This window comes from Primulina tabacum, chromosome 6, assembly GCF_025594145.1.
Source record: "Primulina tabacum isolate GXHZ01 chromosome 6, ASM2559414v2, whole genome shotgun sequence".
In the NCBI taxonomy this organism is placed as follows: domain Eukaryota; kingdom Viridiplantae; phylum Streptophyta; class Magnoliopsida; order Lamiales; family Gesneriaceae; genus Primulina; species Primulina tabacum.
The window spans coordinates 43,648,795-43,666,346 of NC_134555.1; the positions used below are offsets into that span (position 1 = coordinate 43,648,795).

Consider the following 17,552-nt stretch of genomic DNA (forward strand, 5'->3'; position numbering starts at 1 on the left):
GCAACCAATCATTTGAGCTTGCACGGCTTCGGTCATGGAAGCTAGCAGAAACAAGAATAGGAGTTGGTCCTGGCGACACCAAGAAATAAAAAGAGGATTGATGGTATCATCTGACCCATCTTCGGTGATGATGTTGGTAGGAACATGGGGATTTTCAAGAATGAATATCTCAAGTCCCAATCCTCGAATACCGGCGAGAATCTGAAGCTGCCATAGGAAGAAATTATCATCTCCTAGTTTCACCTAATTGATTTGATTGGCAGGGTTGATGATAATGGGATTTTGATTCGCGGAAGCAGCTGTGATATTATTCATGGAGGTAATATGGGATGTGGCGTCTGCCATTGAAGAGGCTCTTGATACCAAGTTAAGAAAAAGCAATTAAGAGAAAAGTATTGATTCTCAGGAGAAAAGAATTCATTCTTAATTAATTTCACGAATCACGTTTACAGTACTTATGTATACAACAGTGTCACTAAGATTTTGACACTTGTAAATGAATCTTATAGTTTGTTACAACAAATTAACCAATTCTTTTGTTCTGGAATGATCTTTCGACCGTGTAGTTTATTGGATTGGATCTATAGCTATTGCATGAGCTTGCTATCTTTGAGTTAATGGGCTCATCAATTGTTTTGGGCTTTGTTATTGTAGATCCTTTATCTTACATCTGCTTCTCAACAATCCGAAACTTTTCCGACAACAAAACTCGGGCCTCATTTACCTTCCTCGTATATAAAAGTTTATCCATTTATGTTTAGTTTCATAGTTTGTCCGTAACGCTTTCATGATTTTTAGAATCTTGGTAATTGACCGGGAGGGTAGCCCTTGCACCAGATAAGTTTGCTACATGTGTCATTTGACAAATAAATATTTAACTGTTGAAAACAAGTCTGATAGAATGACATCTTTGAATTGCTCGGTGTGGGTTATACGGCCAATCATGGTAAGTACCTTGGGCTCCCTTCTCTTATTGGGCGTAGAAAATCAGTTGTTTTTGCGTTTATTAAGGACAAAGCTTGGAGTAAGTTGAGTGGGTGGAGACAAACTTTTATCTAGAGCGGGTAAAGAAGTCCTCCTAAAATCTGTGGTGTAAGCTCTTCCAACTTATGTCATGAGTCTTTCTGTTCTTCCTAACCTATCGTGTGAAGAGTTGGAACTTACGATGAATTCTGGTGGGGTAAATCGGATAACAATGAAGGTGGCATTATATGGAAAAATTGGCATAAACTCTGTAAGCGGAAAAATGAAGGAGGGATGAGTTTTAAGAAGATTCAAGAATAAAACAAGGCTCTCCTAGCCAAACAAGGCTGGAAACTACTAAAGGATCCATATGCGTTGGTTTCTCGGATTATGAAAGCTCGTTACTTTCCCGAAAATAATTTTTTGGACTCTCAGATGGTGGCCTAATCCGAGTTTTTTTGGAGTTGTATTATGGTAATTCAGGGGATGATTCGACAAGGTGTGAGAGAAAGAATTGGCTCAGGAAATCGAGTGAGGATTTGGGAAGATCCTTGGCTGCCTGATATTCTATCTATTATGCTGAGCCAAACTGAAAGTGAAGACAGATCGACGTGGGCTGACGAAAAGAGAGGAATTTACACGGTCAAAAGCGGGTGTAAGATGTAAGAAAAGTGACCCATATTATCTACAACTTTTGACAAAATATACGTACGACGCCTCAAATTTAGAAAATTGGGACGCACATGCGCTTGTTCTTTTGACAATAAGGCTACCGCAATCACTCATTGATGGTATGAAAGGCCTATATATACCGGTGATTGAGGACCTTAAACACACAACTCATAGGAACAAAATACATCATTACAGAGAGTGTTGGAGTGCTTAAAATGCTTCCATACGAGAAAAACAGAAAACTTACAAAATTATTTGATGGCTGGAGTTAACGCTCGATCCGCTTCCGCATATTGTTTATCATGTTTATAAATGTGCTAGAAACATGAATTTTGAGAAAAATCCTAGTATAAGATGCTCATGAGAGGGAATGAACAGGAGTTAAATTCGTGCAGCATAAACGGGAAAATGGTGTGGAGTTTGGGAGTTCCAACGAAAATCCGTAATTTCATTTGGAGGCATGTTTACCAACTATAAAAGCTTTAAGGATTCGCAAAGTGGTGTTAGAAAGCTGCCCTATTTGCCATAACGAACCAGAAGATGATCTTCATGTGCTGATTTTGTGTCCATTCGCAAGAAATGTGTGGTGTCTTACATCTTTTGGCAGCCATTTTTTGCCTATGCGGTCTATAATGGAATGGTGGAACAATCTTGTCACAAATAACGATTTACGTGAGATGGAGTTAATTGCAATGGTTTTATGGAACATTTGGCAAAATATAAATGATGTGGTTTGCAATGGAGAGTGCAAACCAATGTTGTTGGTTTTCCTATATGCTTTGAATCTCCTTTCACAGTGGCAGGCGGCCAAAACACATATGTGTGACATCGTAATACCACAAGGCAGATTGCAACGGGAAATTGGCAGAAACCTGCGGAAAACCGTAATTGTAATGTAGATGCAGCTGTGTTCCCAAATTCTTCTCTTATAGACTACGGTTGTATTCTCAGACTCCCATGGAATCGTGATTAATTCAACTCATGGTACTCTACTTGGAAGTTTTTCACCGACAGATGCAGAAGCCATGGCAATACGAGAAGCTCTTAGTTGGCTGATAAATCTGAACATCTCGCAAGTTATGGTCGAAGCTGATGCTCTTCTTGTTATGGAAGCATTGCAAAAGCCAGAATCGGATGCTTCAAATATTTTTGCCAATCAATTCGCGAATCAGGTTGTCCATGCTCAAGAGCATAGGGAGACTTCTATGGCCGGTCTAGTAGGTAGAAACTCTCTCCTCCTACTTTGGTTTCTTAAGTTGTACTTCCTGATTTTGTTTAATGAAATACCAATGCTACTTTTTTCAAAAAAAGCCTAATAGAAGATTTTGCACGAACTTAAGGTTTATATTAAAATGAAAGAAACATAGATTGAATGCTGAAGAGAGGTTTTTTATGGAGGAAAGAAAATCATTGTTCCAAGAACATGCTATTTTGTACTTAAAGTAGGATAAAATTAAGATACTTGAATTTATCACAATTCGAATTTTATCCGACGCTGCGAATTACATAGAAGGGTAATTTAATTAACATATCACGCCACGAAAATAAAGAGAAGAATAGAATGATGAACAACGTAGAAAAGTTCATATATATTCGGTATTGTATATATTTTTATTTGAAACAAGAGGTGGTTTATTTAAATTATACAATCAAAGAATAGATTCTATTTTAGGTATCCCCCAACTCTCAAGTCTTGTATCTCCTTCACTCCTGTCTAATAATGTCCCATTAACTCTATGCAATACAGCGTTCTAAAGCCACTGAAATTTGAATCTCAGCTCACTTGCTCCCCAATTAAATCCAAGCCCATGACAAGAAAAGACAGCCCCTGGAACAGCAAGTAGTAGAAATGAACCCCGTGAGCAGATAACAGGCTTCTTGTGGCAGCAGTGAGCAGAAGAAAGGCGAGTGCGAGTTCTTTTCTGTAAATTCTGTTCTTTTTGGGAGCAGGGGCACTCTTTTGATCCTTCTGCTCATTGTATTTCTCGAGCATTTCGATCCCGGATTCAGAAAGCTTCCTCTGAAGCTTTTCTTCATGTAAGGTTTTCGTCTCCATTTCGGCCAAGGAGAGCAAGTCTGATTCTGATGCGCGCCCGGTTTTCTTTGTCACGACCCATTCGTATGCGCTTCCGAGTTGAAATAGTCCGGATACCATAGCGTTGAATTTCGTGACTGACATCGTATTTTCGAAGAGCAGATATGGGATTATAAAGGGGAAAGATTTTGGGGCAGGTAGGATGTTGAGAATCGACATGACGATGGGAACGTAGCAGATAACCCAGGCCGGTAACTGGGCTTCTGGTATGAACATTGTTAGTGGGAGTATGATGCAGAATAGTGTGAATGAATAGAAGGGAAGTATCAGTTTTCGTAGGAGAAAGAATAGGAATATCAAGTTTGCTTTCTTCCATGCCGATATCTGCAGAAACAACAAAAAACATTAAAAAAAATGAAGTGTTCAGTGAAAGTTTTGAACTTGTGCAGTTTCTTGAGAAGGGATGGATGGATGGAAACCTTTGAAGTTAAGATTGCGGGAATGCATAATCTGAAGAGATGCATCGGGCCCGAATGCCACCGGTGCTGCTGCTTCTTGTAGGCTTCGTATGATTCGGGTAACTCGCAAAGCACTCTAACATCATTGAGGAAGATGAATTTCCATCCGTGTAAGTGGGCTCGAACGGCTATGTCCATGTCCTCCACCGTTGTTCTTTCGAGCCATCCGCCTGAATCCTCCAGGGCCTTAATCCTCCAAACACCGGCAGTCCCATTAAAACCAAAGAAGTTGAGAAAAACGCTGTTAGCCTGCTGTTCGACCTCGAAATGGAAGCATAAATTGATGTTCTGCAGCCTCGTGAGCAAGTTTTCATCTTTGTTCACAAATGACCAGCGAGCCTGGACAAGGCCTACCTCAGATTTTCCCTGTAATAAGAAGAAAATATTCATAAAAACAGTAATGGTAACTCAACAGCAACAGGCAGGTTATTAAATCAGAAGTTTCAGATTATTACCTTGAAATGAGGAATAGTTAGTTTGAGGAAATCAGGGTTGGGTTGAAAGTCCGCATCAAAAATGGTAACAAATTCGTAGTTCTTAACATATTCACATGCCATGGCGGATTTAAGGTTGCCGGCTTTATAGCCTGTCCGAATAAATCGGTGCCTGTAAACTATGTTCACTCCTTTCCCCTTCCAAGACGAAACTTCTTCCCTGATCAAATGCTGTAAAAGTTTATCATCTGAATCATCCAACACTTGAACAAGAAACCGATCCTTCGGCCAATCTAATTGGCAAGCAGCGGCAATAGACTGATCAAATACCTTAAATTTCACAAACCCGAAACCGCATTAGCATCAATGGCAAAGTTGAAGGACCATGCCAGAAGAAAATGAAGAAAAAACAGAGACGAGAGAAAATGGAGAGTGCCCATTACCTCTTTTTCGTTGCACATAGGAATCTGAACAAGAACCATAGGGAAACTTGCCCCGTCTTCAATGTCGAAAGTCTCACCTTCTATTACGGGTTTCAAATTCCTGAACTTAATCCAGAACCATCCTAAACATTGAACGAGTCGATCCAAGGATTGAATGATGAACAAAACAATGCAAAACTTGGAAATCGTAACAACCAATGGCGCAACATAATCTGCTCTGAATCTCAGCCAAGCCACGTAACACCACTGCACCAGATTCTGTACCTCCAACGGATTCAGCTTACTCAAATCCCATTTGTTGAAATAAGCAAAGGTTTCAACCAAAAGGGCCGCCACCGAAATCGCAAGAAACACTTTTATAAACCTGTACAATCTCCTTCCCCTGTACCTCGGGTCCTCTTCGTTCGGATCCGATGAAGCAATGCGCTTCTTGATCGACCCGAAAACAGAACACAAGCCCACTGCCAACCACGGAATGCAAGCCAAAGCTCTGTTCGCTTTCAAGAAAAGAACCCAAGTGAACTGCTTCGGGCTCGCACTCTTCTGCTTCTCCTTGAATATAGATTCAGCAGCAGCGTCATTCAGCTCTATCAAGGAAATGTTCTCAGGCTTCTCCAGTGTAACGACCACAGAACCCGGCGACATTGGAAACGTGGAACTGGAAACCCAATAGCAAGAATGCGAGAGAATGGAACAAGAAACGAAAATCTTGGGAAATGAAACAAAGAATCCACCTAAAAGTTTTCAGCTGCGAGATTCACAAAATGTCGCGTCATGATTTTCTTGATATGGAAACACTGAAACACATACATAGCTGTACTATTTGTAGTTATTATGTAAAATAAAACTGTTTTTTTCACTGAAATCTGGATCTCAAAACAGAAAAGAAAAATGGCACAGATTCCAGAAATTCAGTTCGAACTTAGCAATCAAATCCCAAGTCAAACCAGAAACACACACAGAGATAGAGAATAAGTTGTTGCATATGTAATAAATATGCAATCTCAAATAATGCAAATTACAGGTTCCTGTGTCCCAAGGAAGAAGGCTCACGCCAAATTAAATTATTCATTAGATTTTAATCCACCAATCTTTAATATGTAACACAATTTTAAGACATTAAAAAACACACCAACTTCTCTTTCTAACTTTTTAATTGCTTTGAACTTCTTATATTCAAAATTTAAATTATTTTAATGTATAATAAAATGACAGTTGTTGGATTAAAAAATGTGAATGGAAAGAAGGTTTATATAAAGAATTGCGTGTTATATAAAACTGGCAAGAGTGACCATTCAAAGTGTCGGTGTGAGAGAAGATGCAGTAAATGAGGAACTAAATTACACCCAATATCGTCTGCATGTGATCAATCATCCCACCCCTCATAAAAAGCTTCTTGTCTGGTTTGAACGTTTTTTAAATTTTTTGTCACGTTATATTTTAATTTATGGTTTTAGTCTACTAATTTATATTTTTTACTTTAATATTTTAAATCAGAGTGATGATATGAGATTGAAACTGATGACTTGACATCGAATATCGATGATATGTTCTATATCATGTCAGCACTCAAGTAAAAAAGTCGAAGATTGATATTTAACTAACTAAATCGTAAATTGACCGATAACAAAACCAAAAATTAAAAACTAACAGATTAGTTACATTATACAAAAGGCAAAAACTTGTGTGAGACGGTCTCACATGTCGTATTTTGTGAGACGTATCTCTTATTTGGGTCATCCATGAAAAAGTATTATTTTTTATGCTAAGAGTATTACTTTTTATTGTGAATATTGGTATGGTTGATCCGTCTCACAGATAAAAATTCATGAGACCGTCTCACAAGAAACCTACTCTATACAAAATGTAATTTGATCAGTACAATTTGTATGTGATACCAAATGTGAATAAATTATGTTTCACTACAAAATTAGCTAATCAAATTACAGAAACAGTCGATCCCTGGGACACTAACAAAATATTAAAAAAATAAAATAAAAATAATTGTTTATTTCTTTTATTTATATAGCTCACAAATTTCATCTATTGACATTTAATTTAGACTTAAACAATTGATCACAAATGAAAGGTGAGACAAGTAGCATTTTTGATTGAGGATCCTTATAAATGGAGAGAATTACGTTAATACGCTTTACTTCTAAAGATAATTAATTTTTTAATTTTTTTCCAACACATGAATTAACAAGTTTTCCTTGGGTGTGATAATGTCGTTTTAAGGTGGATAATCGTAATTTTTATCATAATATCAATTATTCAGTTAAAAATAGTTGAATTATAATAGTGAAACTGTGAAAAGTTGTTCGCTTTCAATCAAAATAGCAGTTTCAAATCAAACATGAAATTACTTTTATGCTTGAAGGGTAAATTTGTAATTTGCTAATTAATAATAATCTTTTGACCTTTAATCAATCAAGTCAAACACATGATTATTTATCTCTAATCATTTATTAAAATCGACATTAGAATATAAAATTTGTCGTTTTGTCAAAATAAATACTCTATTTACAAATATATATATATATATATATTTTTTAAAGGAAAGAACAACAAAAAAGATGCAATTATGAAGAGCAACGTGTCTAATGAAAGCTAAGTAATAAGTATTTATAGAGCAACGGAATCTGATTCTATTAAGATGCCGACGTTGACCTTTGAAAATCAACGTAGTCATAAACACACACGTCTGTATATAATCACAGCAATATATATATATATATATATATACATACATACATATATATATATATTCGTGGCCGGTGATAAAAGTCAGTTAAGCTTATTTTACGAATATTAAGGCATTTAGTTTTTGAAATTAATTATCGCAATTTCCTTGCATTTTTTACGTTAGACCACGTGTATATAATTAATATTTCCAATTTTCAAAAAATATAAATCTGTTTGTGTGTGTTGAGAATTGATACACCACCAACCTAGCTAGAGATGGTTAAAGCAATGTAGGTACACAATTAGCTCCGATGGACGTCCCCGTCGTCAATTATAAACAGAAATTTGTATGGATAATCGCTCTAGTCCTCGGAAAATAATACTTTTGGTGTACTGTAGACAAAGCCGTATGGTATTAACTCTAATTGACTATAATTTGGCAGATAAAGAAGCTCGATTCCTGTCCGAAAGACACAACAATCTCTCGATAGATTCAAGTATGCTACAACATCTAGTTAGATTTTACCCATGTACTAGCATCAATGGTCGGGATCTCGAAAATCTGGCTAAATAATCGGATTTCTCGAAGAATCTAACCTCTCGGTACGGATCGGACCATCCATTCTAGCGGGATGACAATCCTTTCAGTTGCCTAGTTGTAAGAGATTAATTACATCTCTAATTAAACTTTCTCACGTGGTGATATTCCCAGTTCTTGGAAGTACAAATTATATTTATAACTAATTAAATATATCAAATTACACATTAAAAACTCGCATTTATTTATGTTCATAGATACTTCGACAATCACATTCTATTGTTTCGTTTTAGCACACACGCACATATTTGGTGGAACTTAATTATATGATCAAAAATCGATTTAAAATTAAATGTTTTGTAGAAACAATAATGTGTTTTTTATTTGAAAAATATATTAAATCACCTTTTTTATATATTATATTATATCGATTAATTATTTATTTGAATACCGATACGTAAGCAGCACTAATTACCACGTTGCTATGTTAATTTGTGGGAGCAATGCCTCGTTACAACACCATCTGCTCCACATGCTATGCTTCTATAATTTTAATTTTTTTTAAATAATAATAATATAATAAAATCTTATGAAAATCGACTGTCGTGGTATTAAAATATTTTGAATTGCCATATATAGCCAAGAAAATATAACTGAAAACTTGAGAAGATATTAAATGTAATAAAAACTGTATCTCACATTTTATATACGAAGTTGGCATGAATAAAATCATCAGTATGATTGAAATTTTAATTTCGAACAGAATTATGCTGATATGAATAAAGCTCGAATCCACGGCGAAGCGCGGTGGAATAGTGGTTTAATTAATCACTCCTGATTTCTAATAAGTTTTTCTATATTCCATCTCTTAGTTTTGTATAAAAGTGTGATTTGAAATCTTCAAAAATCACATAGGAAATATATAAATTGGAATTGATAAAGGGTCTCCATCGTTAGGTCCGGCTGCGTCTAAATATATATCCTTCCCGGCAAGATGGGATTTGCGTTGCATGAAAATCTACTGTTAGGTGAGATTAAGTTACCGACAACCAAGTCTAGTTTATGTCAATATGCTAGCCCTACTATAGGCCAACATATACAAGTTACGAATTTTGTGACCAAAACAAAACCCGATATTACCGTAATCAATTATTAGAATTAAATATGAATAAAATTAATTACTTATATTAGACAAGAATAAATTAAGATGGAAGTCCAGAGAGAAGAACAAAAAAGTTTGAGTGATTATGTGTAGTGGATGAGATGTCAAAATCTTTTGGCAATTGGAGGGACAAATTCTAGGTAGGGTTTGACATAAATAAGAATTTGTAAGTTGGCGCCATTAGGAACAAATCATGGCTGCTAATTAGTAGGAATTGTATGAATATTAGGATTATAAAAACTAACAAAACGGACAGCATAAAACTTTAAGATTTGCCGGCGGAGAAAGAAAATATGGGACAAAAGAACTATAAAAATGGATCAAATTGAAAAGAAAAACAAGTGATTTGTACAGATTCTTCGACCGATGAAATAGGTTCGATTGGATTCAACAGCGAAAAGATCGATCGATATATGAAATTGTTGGGCCGTAGGCCAACCGGGTCATACAAATGAGAATTTGCATGATAATTTTGTATTCGTTCAGACAAAAGTTCATTAAATGTTTGCAAGGATTTTTTATTTTTTTTCATTTTGTTCCATCATTCAAAGCAAAGACAAAAACTTGTGTGAGACGATCTCACGGATCGTATTTTGTGAGACGGATCTCTTATTTTGGTCATCCATGAAAAAGTATTGTTTTTTATGCTAAGAGTATTACTTTTTATTGTGAATATCGGTAGAGTTGACCCGTCTCACATATAAAGATTTATGAGACCGTCTCACAAGAGACTTACTCCAAAGCAAAATAGCTTCTCCGCAAAAAACGAGCAAAAGTAGTTTTTCGGCGTCGTAACTTCCGTGGAAAGAATCAAGAACTGGGAATATATATATAATTATTGATGCAACCCGGGCGAAATGGCGTGAGTCGGGTCAGGTACTCTGCCGGATTTGCTATCAAGATGTTAAAGGAAATATGAGTTGGACATCTAGACTGAACTTCTTCCCCCTGAGCGATTTAGGAGATCTGCGAACAAGAAAGTAACCACGTGAATGGGCGCCGGAGAGGTGTCTGGCGTGACCACTCCGATGCTTAAGTCAGTGAGGAACTCAAGCAAGAAAACCAATGTAGCCAAGTGATGGCTGTGAGATTGGTGTAGAGAGTGGGAGTAAATGAACAATAAATGAGAGCATTCAATGTGTGAATTAATATCTGAATAGAGAGTAAATGAAAGTAAAGAACCTGATATTTATAGTAGAGGATGCAATGATGACCTCGCTTTTTGTGTTTGAGCATTAATTGTAGTAGGACAGCTGATTATACCATATTGTTTTGACATGTCAAATCTCATATTAGTCACATCCAGTCCACTCGATTTTGTCAACCATTTATGTCATTGTCAGAAATAGATAGGCTGTGCATACTTTACCAAGTCGGCGCCATTAAATGCTTCACTCATATCAAGGTGGCCTGGGTAAAATACTTCTCGGGATTTCTTATGAGGGCTCGAGCATGCAATGTCCCGGGGAGATTATGTTTCGGGTGCTCCTATGGCCCGGTCTCTTGACTGACCGGCCCTTCCATGAATTCTTCAAGTCGCACTTTCCTCATCCCGGGCAATCTTATGACTCGGGTGTCAACCCATTTTGTCGCTTTATTGACCCAGGAACATTTCATCCCTCTGACCCGAACACCTTCCATAGACAGGCTCCCTGGTCCAGGACGTCCCGGGAACCATCCACGACCCGGGATATCACGGGGTATCAATTACGATAAATAAAGAGACGTAGATATAATTATCTTGTCTTAAATATAAATGTCACGAAATAATTTATACTAAAAACTTGAGGTAACTATTTAGTATTGATATGTTGATATTGCTTTTTTTTTTTTTTTTGGGAGCAGCAAGATGTTGATATTGATTTTGCAACCATATATTCTATATTTAATAACGGAACCATGCGTCAAATATTCCCAGTTTAGTGGTATTAAAAAACAATTCACGCCTTTAAGTGGGCGTGACTTGTTATGTTATATATAGAAAAACCGCTCTTTTACTTACTTAAATAATTATTATTATCATATTTTGATATATAGTTATATAAAAATAATAATAAATATATTTTATAATAATAATAATAATAATAATAACAACAACGAACAAATTTAATATATCAAAACTTAAATAATAGAGAACGATACTCGGAATAAGGAGTGTCAATTTCAGTGAGTCGGTTGGGTTGAAACAAGAATTTTTAAAAAAAATCTCAATCCGAATCTGAACCCAAACCATCCCGACTAACCCGACCAAACTGAAATGTTTTTTAAAAAAAAATTTAAATATGATTTTTTTAATATGGAAGTATGCAAACATTTATTTTATTATTTAACAAATTAATTAAATAAAAATTCAAAACACATAATAAATATCTTAATTTAAACCCATAATAATAAAATATTCCCTAAATATATGATAATTGTGTTTCGTGAATTTAAATATTTAAATTTAAGAGTAAAAGTTGTGTAAACTATTAATTATTTTATAAAATAAGTAATTGTTCAGGAAATGTAAAAATTTCACAAAATAAATATTGGATTATAAAAATTAATAAGATCAATAACAATAAAAAAAATGTCCAATCATGTCGAAATAAATTTCAATAAATTGTATCAAAAATCAATAATTTACAAATAAATATTTGATCAAGCATTTTCATTTATGAACAAATTCATAATTTTGAAAGTCGACTTATAAAAAATCTAAAATATATTTAATACGAAAAATTAACATTTGTTTAAAAAATCAATATTTTATAAAATATTATATAATGAAATTTTTTGATATTGATATACAATAAATAAATAAAAACATACAATACAAAAAATGTAGCCAGATTTCTTAATTCTATAAAATATATTTTTTTTTTCAAAAATCAAGTAAAACCCTAGTTCACCCGAGCCCGATCCAACCCAATCCAATTAAATTTTTTCGGGTTTGATTTCGGGTCCAACCTGATGTAAATGATTGATTGTACGGATCTGCTTGAGTACGTAGGAAAAAAGTGTTACACAGAATGTTCGTGAAAACCAGCTCTTTAGCACACGATTCACTTTAGAGTCCGAAACAATAAATGCATCTCACTTGATAAAATGTTTTCATAACAATATATTACTAATAATACATATCATCTCATATTAAATTAATGCATTATTAAATGTTCGTCCGAAATGTTATAAATACATAAGCCCAATTTTATTATTTCACAAAGTTCTTAATACTTAACATTTATGTTCATTCTATTTGTTGTAAATTTCAGATACATGATTGCAATACTTTAAATATGATAATCATCGAGAATGAAAATGTTGGTTCAGCCAAACATGATTTTCCTTGAATTTTTATCTTTGTTATGTTTTATAAAATCATGGATTGTACACGTTTCCATTACCGTAAGTATAAGTTAATCATAATATTACGATTCGAAGGCTCGCACCATACCTATAAAAAAAGTTAGCACCACAATTTTATACAAAAATTAGAAGCGTGAATTTTTTGTACTCCTTCTAAATTTAATACTAAATTAAATTATATTAATAAATACCCAAAAAAACATTTACACCAAAAGTTTAGTATTATCAAATTAATTTTTAATTATACTTGTCTGTTATTAATATTGTTATTAGTGTTAACTTTAATTTAAAAATATGAAGCGTTTATATATCATTCTTTATGATTTAAATTTTGATATATTATTATTATATAATAATAAAATATGTTAATTATTATTTAATATAAGAAATATATCCAAAGATTACTATTATTATTATTATTATTGTTATTTAAGTAAGTATTATGGAGTTTTTTAATATATAATATAACAAGTCACGCCTGTCTTTTTTTTATTATTTTTTTAATCCATAAACGCCAATTAAAATGGCTTGACTCGAATTTTATCAACTCCACCCAATCGATGTGTTGCCGTATAAACAGATATTTTCAGAATTGCCTTGACACAGGAAATTGTTTGGGCTTTGCGGTAATCAGGCTTTTACACGCCACGGCAACACGACAGTGTTCCATTGGGAAAATAACAAATAAATGATTGTAGGGAAGATAATGGGTACTCGATTTACGTGTATGCTTGAATTGTTTTGAATTGAGTGCGCGTATTAGATACAAGACCCTTTTCGATTAATTTTTTATTATAAAAATATTATTTAAAAATTAGTTATATCAAGAAAATATAATTGTATAAAAGACCCCAAATTTTGATAGCTCAGCGCATCTCCAACCTTACATCAAAACACGTGGAGTCATTTGGTGCAAAGTTGATTATTCCAATGAGGATGCTATCTTTTGCACCAAGATAGTGCCTCACCCTCCCTTGGCCAAATTTGGCACAGGGAGGATCTCTTCGCCAAATTTGGTGGCAATAATTTTCATTTTTTTTTAAATAAAAGTATTTGTTTTTTTAATAATTATTAATAATGTATAAATAATAATTTAATATTTTATTTTATTAATTTAATACTTATATATTTAACATAAAAAATTAATTATAATAATTCATTAATTTTACAAATAAATGTTTAATTATTGATTTTTTTAATATTTATTTATTTAGGTTAATTATTAATAATTAATGAATATTTCGAGAGTATTCGTTTGGAAACAAGATTTGAAGTAAATAGTTTGGAGATAAATGTTGTATTTGATACAAAAATCATATTACTTTAATATAAAAATATACACCAAAATAAATTCTGCGTTTGGAGTAGAGATGTAAATGAACCAGACCGTTTATGAGCTATTCGAATTTCGATTCGATAAAAGCTCGTTTGAGCTCGTTTAATGAGGCTCGTTAAGATAAACAAACCAAACTCAAGCTTTTCAGTATTCGACTTGTTAGCTCGTGAACATGTTCGTTGGTAAGTTCATGAGTAATCTTTTAGATTAAAAAATAATAGTTTTGATATTTGATTTATTGATTTTGCATATTATTAATGAAATATATAGAAAAATCTATTAAATTTATTTATTATAATAAATTTACAAATTTTAACAAGAATAATATATTTTTTTTTAAATATATAATTTATTTTTAATTAATTTAATGAAAATTTAAATGTATAATTCATATTTATTAAGCTCTTTTAGGTTCGATAAATGCTTGAATAAGCTCGTGAGCCATGCATATATTCGTTAAATAAAGTTCGAGCTCGGCTCGATTATAAACGAGCCAAGCTCAAACATTCAAGAGTTCGACTCGACTCGACTCGACTCGACTACATCTCTAATTTGGAGACGAATGAATAAAGTCGTAGTGTGCCATACGTCCTTGACCTCTCGCTTTCCTTTTTCTCAAGGTACAAATTTCCACACCAAATCCTCAGATCCAACTTCAAGGTACAAATTTCCACACCAAATCCTCAGATCCAACTTTAATAATTTAAAAAAGGACAAATCTAATTTTAGACTAGTATGCTGAATAATCTTTGCCCATGTAATGCCATTAAACAAAGAAAAAGCTTCCCATTTCCACTTCCCCACCTTCCTTTTCTATCTTCTCCTCGATTCCCCAACGTACATACACATGGGCTGAAGTAATGAAGCCCACACCATATTATAACAAAGAGCACAGATACAATCTCTTCAAGAAGGGGAAATTTCTAAGCTTATCGAATCATACAGCTGCTTTCTTGTTCTACACAGCTTGTTTAGCCACCCTGTCCAGTTTTTACCTCATTTTTTACCCCAAAATCATCGGAAAAGCAACCAACATTCGAGTGAACAGTCGAGCAAACCCCTCCACTAAAATCCGAAACGGTAAACGAAATCCACAAAACCCTTCTATTTCTTCGCAAACTTGACTTGTTTTCATGGTTTGCAGATGTGGAAACCTGCGACTTGTTCAAAGGGAAATGGGTTCCGGACGCGGCTGGTTCTTTGTACACGAACTACAGCTGCAAGACGATCCCATTTGCGAGGAATTGTTTCATGCACGGAAGAAGGGACGCGGAGTTCCTGCGGTGGAGATGGAAACCAGACAGATGCGAATTACCTCGTTTCGAACCAGAAAGTTTTCTAAGGATTGTTCGAGGAAAGACAATGGCTTTCATCGGGGATTCGGTTGCCCGGAACCAAATGGAGTCGCTGCTATGTCTCTTGTCCACGGTTAGTTCTGATGATTCTTGGATTCTGTAGTCAAAATGCATTAAAAATTGTTTCCCAAAGTGAATTAGTGGGTGGCCATAAAGTGATTTTGATGACTAAAAAATGCAAGAAGATGCTTGCATAAATGGGCTGTCACTAAATTAAATTAATGATTTTGCATCGTTATGGAACCTAATGGAATAAATCATCATTTAACTTTACCTAAAAAAACTATGCATTTATTTAAAGAATAGATTCTTCTGTGGTGGATGCTAATCTGTGCATGTACAGATCTGAATCGTCATTTTTTTAAAAAAGAAAATTATGTGTCGCCATTTGTCATCCCTCAATTCGTAATTCTATTGAAATATTCCATATTTATAAATCGAACTAATACAACTTTATCGCGTAGATTTTGAGTAAATATCAAAACGGCCCACTTGTTTTTCCAAATTTGGAGCTGAAATTCACTATGAAAATTAATAAGTTGACGCCTCCCCGTGTTGTGAGATATGTACCTAAAATTCTCATAGGAAAAATCAATGAACTAATTGCGTGTTGTCAAATTTTACAGTTAAAACACATGGAACATGTACTTTCGAGCCCACAAACATGATATTTTAGTCTCATAAACGTTACGACAGATCTGAATTAAATTAAAAATGTAATAATGTTCATCTGATATTAAAACATATGAGTGCAGCTCAGCATGAATTCATCTCTACTTTCAAAATCAAAAATTGAAAATTGCAAGTGCTAATTTATTTATTAAATGTAAAATATAAGAAGTCAAGTTGTAGTTATTATTATTATTTTTTTAATAGGTCAAGTTGTAGTTATGAAAAAGAAGAGTTTGAATTTTTGCATTAAATTTAACATGCATGCATCTAATTTCTTAATCAAGACGTTGAAATCATGCAGGCAGAGACTCCGAAACCTAAACACAAAGATCCAGATGACCGATTCCCTATATGGGAATTCCAGGAACACAATTTCACTCTAATGGCACTCTGGTCTCAATTCCTAGTATCCGCCTCCGAGCGAGTAGTCAACGGCTCTGCCACGGGCGGTTTCGATTTGCATCTTGACAAAATCGATACCAACTGGTCAGAAAAGCTACCGGAAATCGACTACGCTGTTTTCTCCGACGCCCACTGGTTTTTCAGGCAGAACTATCTGTATGAGGGCGGCGATCTCATTGGCTGCGTTTACTGCCAGACGCAGAATGTAACGGACCTCGGACCAGGTCTAGCCATAAGGAAGGTGTTCCGGGCTGCGTTTAAGAAAGTGCACAGCTGCAAAAATTGCAGGAAGATATTTAGTCTGTTGAGGACGTATTCTCCGTCTCATTTCGAGAATGGAGCGTGGAACCAAGGAGGTGGGTGCAATAAGACCAGGCCCGTAGGGAAGGAAGAGATTGACATGGGCCGAGCCGATTTCGATTATCGCAAAATTCAAGTGGAGGAAGTTGAACTTGCGAGAGAAGCAGAGGAAGGACATGGGAATGTTTTCGAGGTCCTCGATGTGACAGAGATGATGTCGATGAGGTCCGACGGGCACCCTGGTGTGCACTGGGGAAACAAGTGGATGAAAGGTTACAGTGATTGTATCCATTGGTGTCTACCAGGCCCTGTTGATACCTGGAATCAGCTTATGCTGGAAATTATGATCAAGAAATGGAATCACAATTTTGATTTCTATAGGTGAAACCCATTGATTGTTTCACACCAGATAAACAAGTAGTCCTCTGTGGTACAATATTCCATTTGAATGAAACTAGCATGTATTTTCTGTTACATGCAAAAGGTATAGCTAATGACAATAATACAACTCAAAATTTGAACAATAAGGAGAGAAAAACTGCTACAAACACTGAGAACTCCACTAGGAGTCCGAGGGGCATACAAAATAATGAGGAATACAAAAGAAAATCCAGAAACAAGACACTGTTGGTAATTTTGAAACAAGTAAAACTACATTCTTTTTCCAAGAATTACAGTAACATATA

At 34.6% G+C, this 17,552-nt stretch overlaps 2 protein-coding genes and 1 long non-coding RNA gene across 3 annotated transcripts; 2 read left to right on the top strand and 1 right to left on the bottom strand.

Annotated features, from left to right (window-relative positions):
* Positions 1-702: 702 nt before the first annotated feature.
* Positions 703-3,520, top strand: LOC142549825 (uncharacterized). The gene is made up of 3 exons (XR_012821257.1): positions 703-1,634; positions 2,001-2,856; positions 3,383-3,520. It is a non-coding gene; the product is annotated as an uncharacterized LOC142549825 (long non-coding RNA).
* LOC142549824 (xyloglucan glycosyltransferase 4-like) lies at positions 3,198-6,144 on the bottom strand. The gene is made up of 4 exons (XM_075659004.1): positions 5,066-6,144; positions 4,644-4,952; positions 4,150-4,554; positions 3,198-4,054 (listed from the first exon to the last, which is right to left on the bottom strand). The coding sequence occupies exons 1-4, from the start codon at positions 5,708-5,710 to the stop codon at positions 3,410-3,412; spliced, it is 2,004 nt and encodes a 667-aa protein (XP_075515119.1). The 5' UTR covers positions 5,711-6,144; the 3' UTR covers positions 3,198-3,409.
* An 8,728-nt stretch (positions 6,145-14,872) lies between these two features.
* On the top strand, positions 14,873-17,340 carry LOC142549826 (xyloglucan O-acetyltransferase 3-like). The gene is made up of 3 exons (XM_075659005.1): positions 14,873-15,217; positions 15,282-15,565; positions 16,466-17,340. The coding sequence occupies exons 1-3, from the start codon at positions 14,998-15,000 to the stop codon at positions 17,249-17,251; spliced, it is 1,290 nt and encodes a 429-aa protein (XP_075515120.1). The 5' UTR covers positions 14,873-14,997; the 3' UTR covers positions 17,252-17,340.
* The last annotated feature ends 212 nt before the right edge of the window (positions 17,341-17,552 follow it).

Excerpts from the sequence above, each read along its gene's own strand:
- LOC142549824 (XM_075659004.1), bottom strand. The coding sequence starts at position 5,710 with ATGTCGCCGGGTTCTGTGGTCGTTACACTGGAGAAGCCTGAGAACATT. Across the intron at positions 4,953-5,065 it reads CTATGTGCAACGAAAAAGAG|GTATTTGATCAGTCTATTGC; the intron begins GTAATGGGCACT and ends GTGAAATTTAAG. Across the intron at positions 4,055-4,149 it reads CCGCAATCTTAACTTCAAAG|ATATCGGCATGGAAGAAAGC; the intron begins GTTTCCATCCAT and ends TTGTTTCTGCAG.
- LOC142549826 (XM_075659005.1), top strand. The coding sequence starts at position 14,998 with ATGAAGCCCACACCATATTATAACAAAGAGCACAGATACAATCTCTTC. Across the intron at positions 15,218-15,281 it reads CTCCACTAAAATCCGAAACG|ATGTGGAAACCTGCGACTTG; the intron begins GTAAACGAAATC and ends CATGGTTTGCAG. Across the intron at positions 15,566-16,465 it reads TGCTATGTCTCTTGTCCACG|GCAGAGACTCCGAAACCTAA; the intron begins GTTAGTTCTGAT and ends GAAATCATGCAG.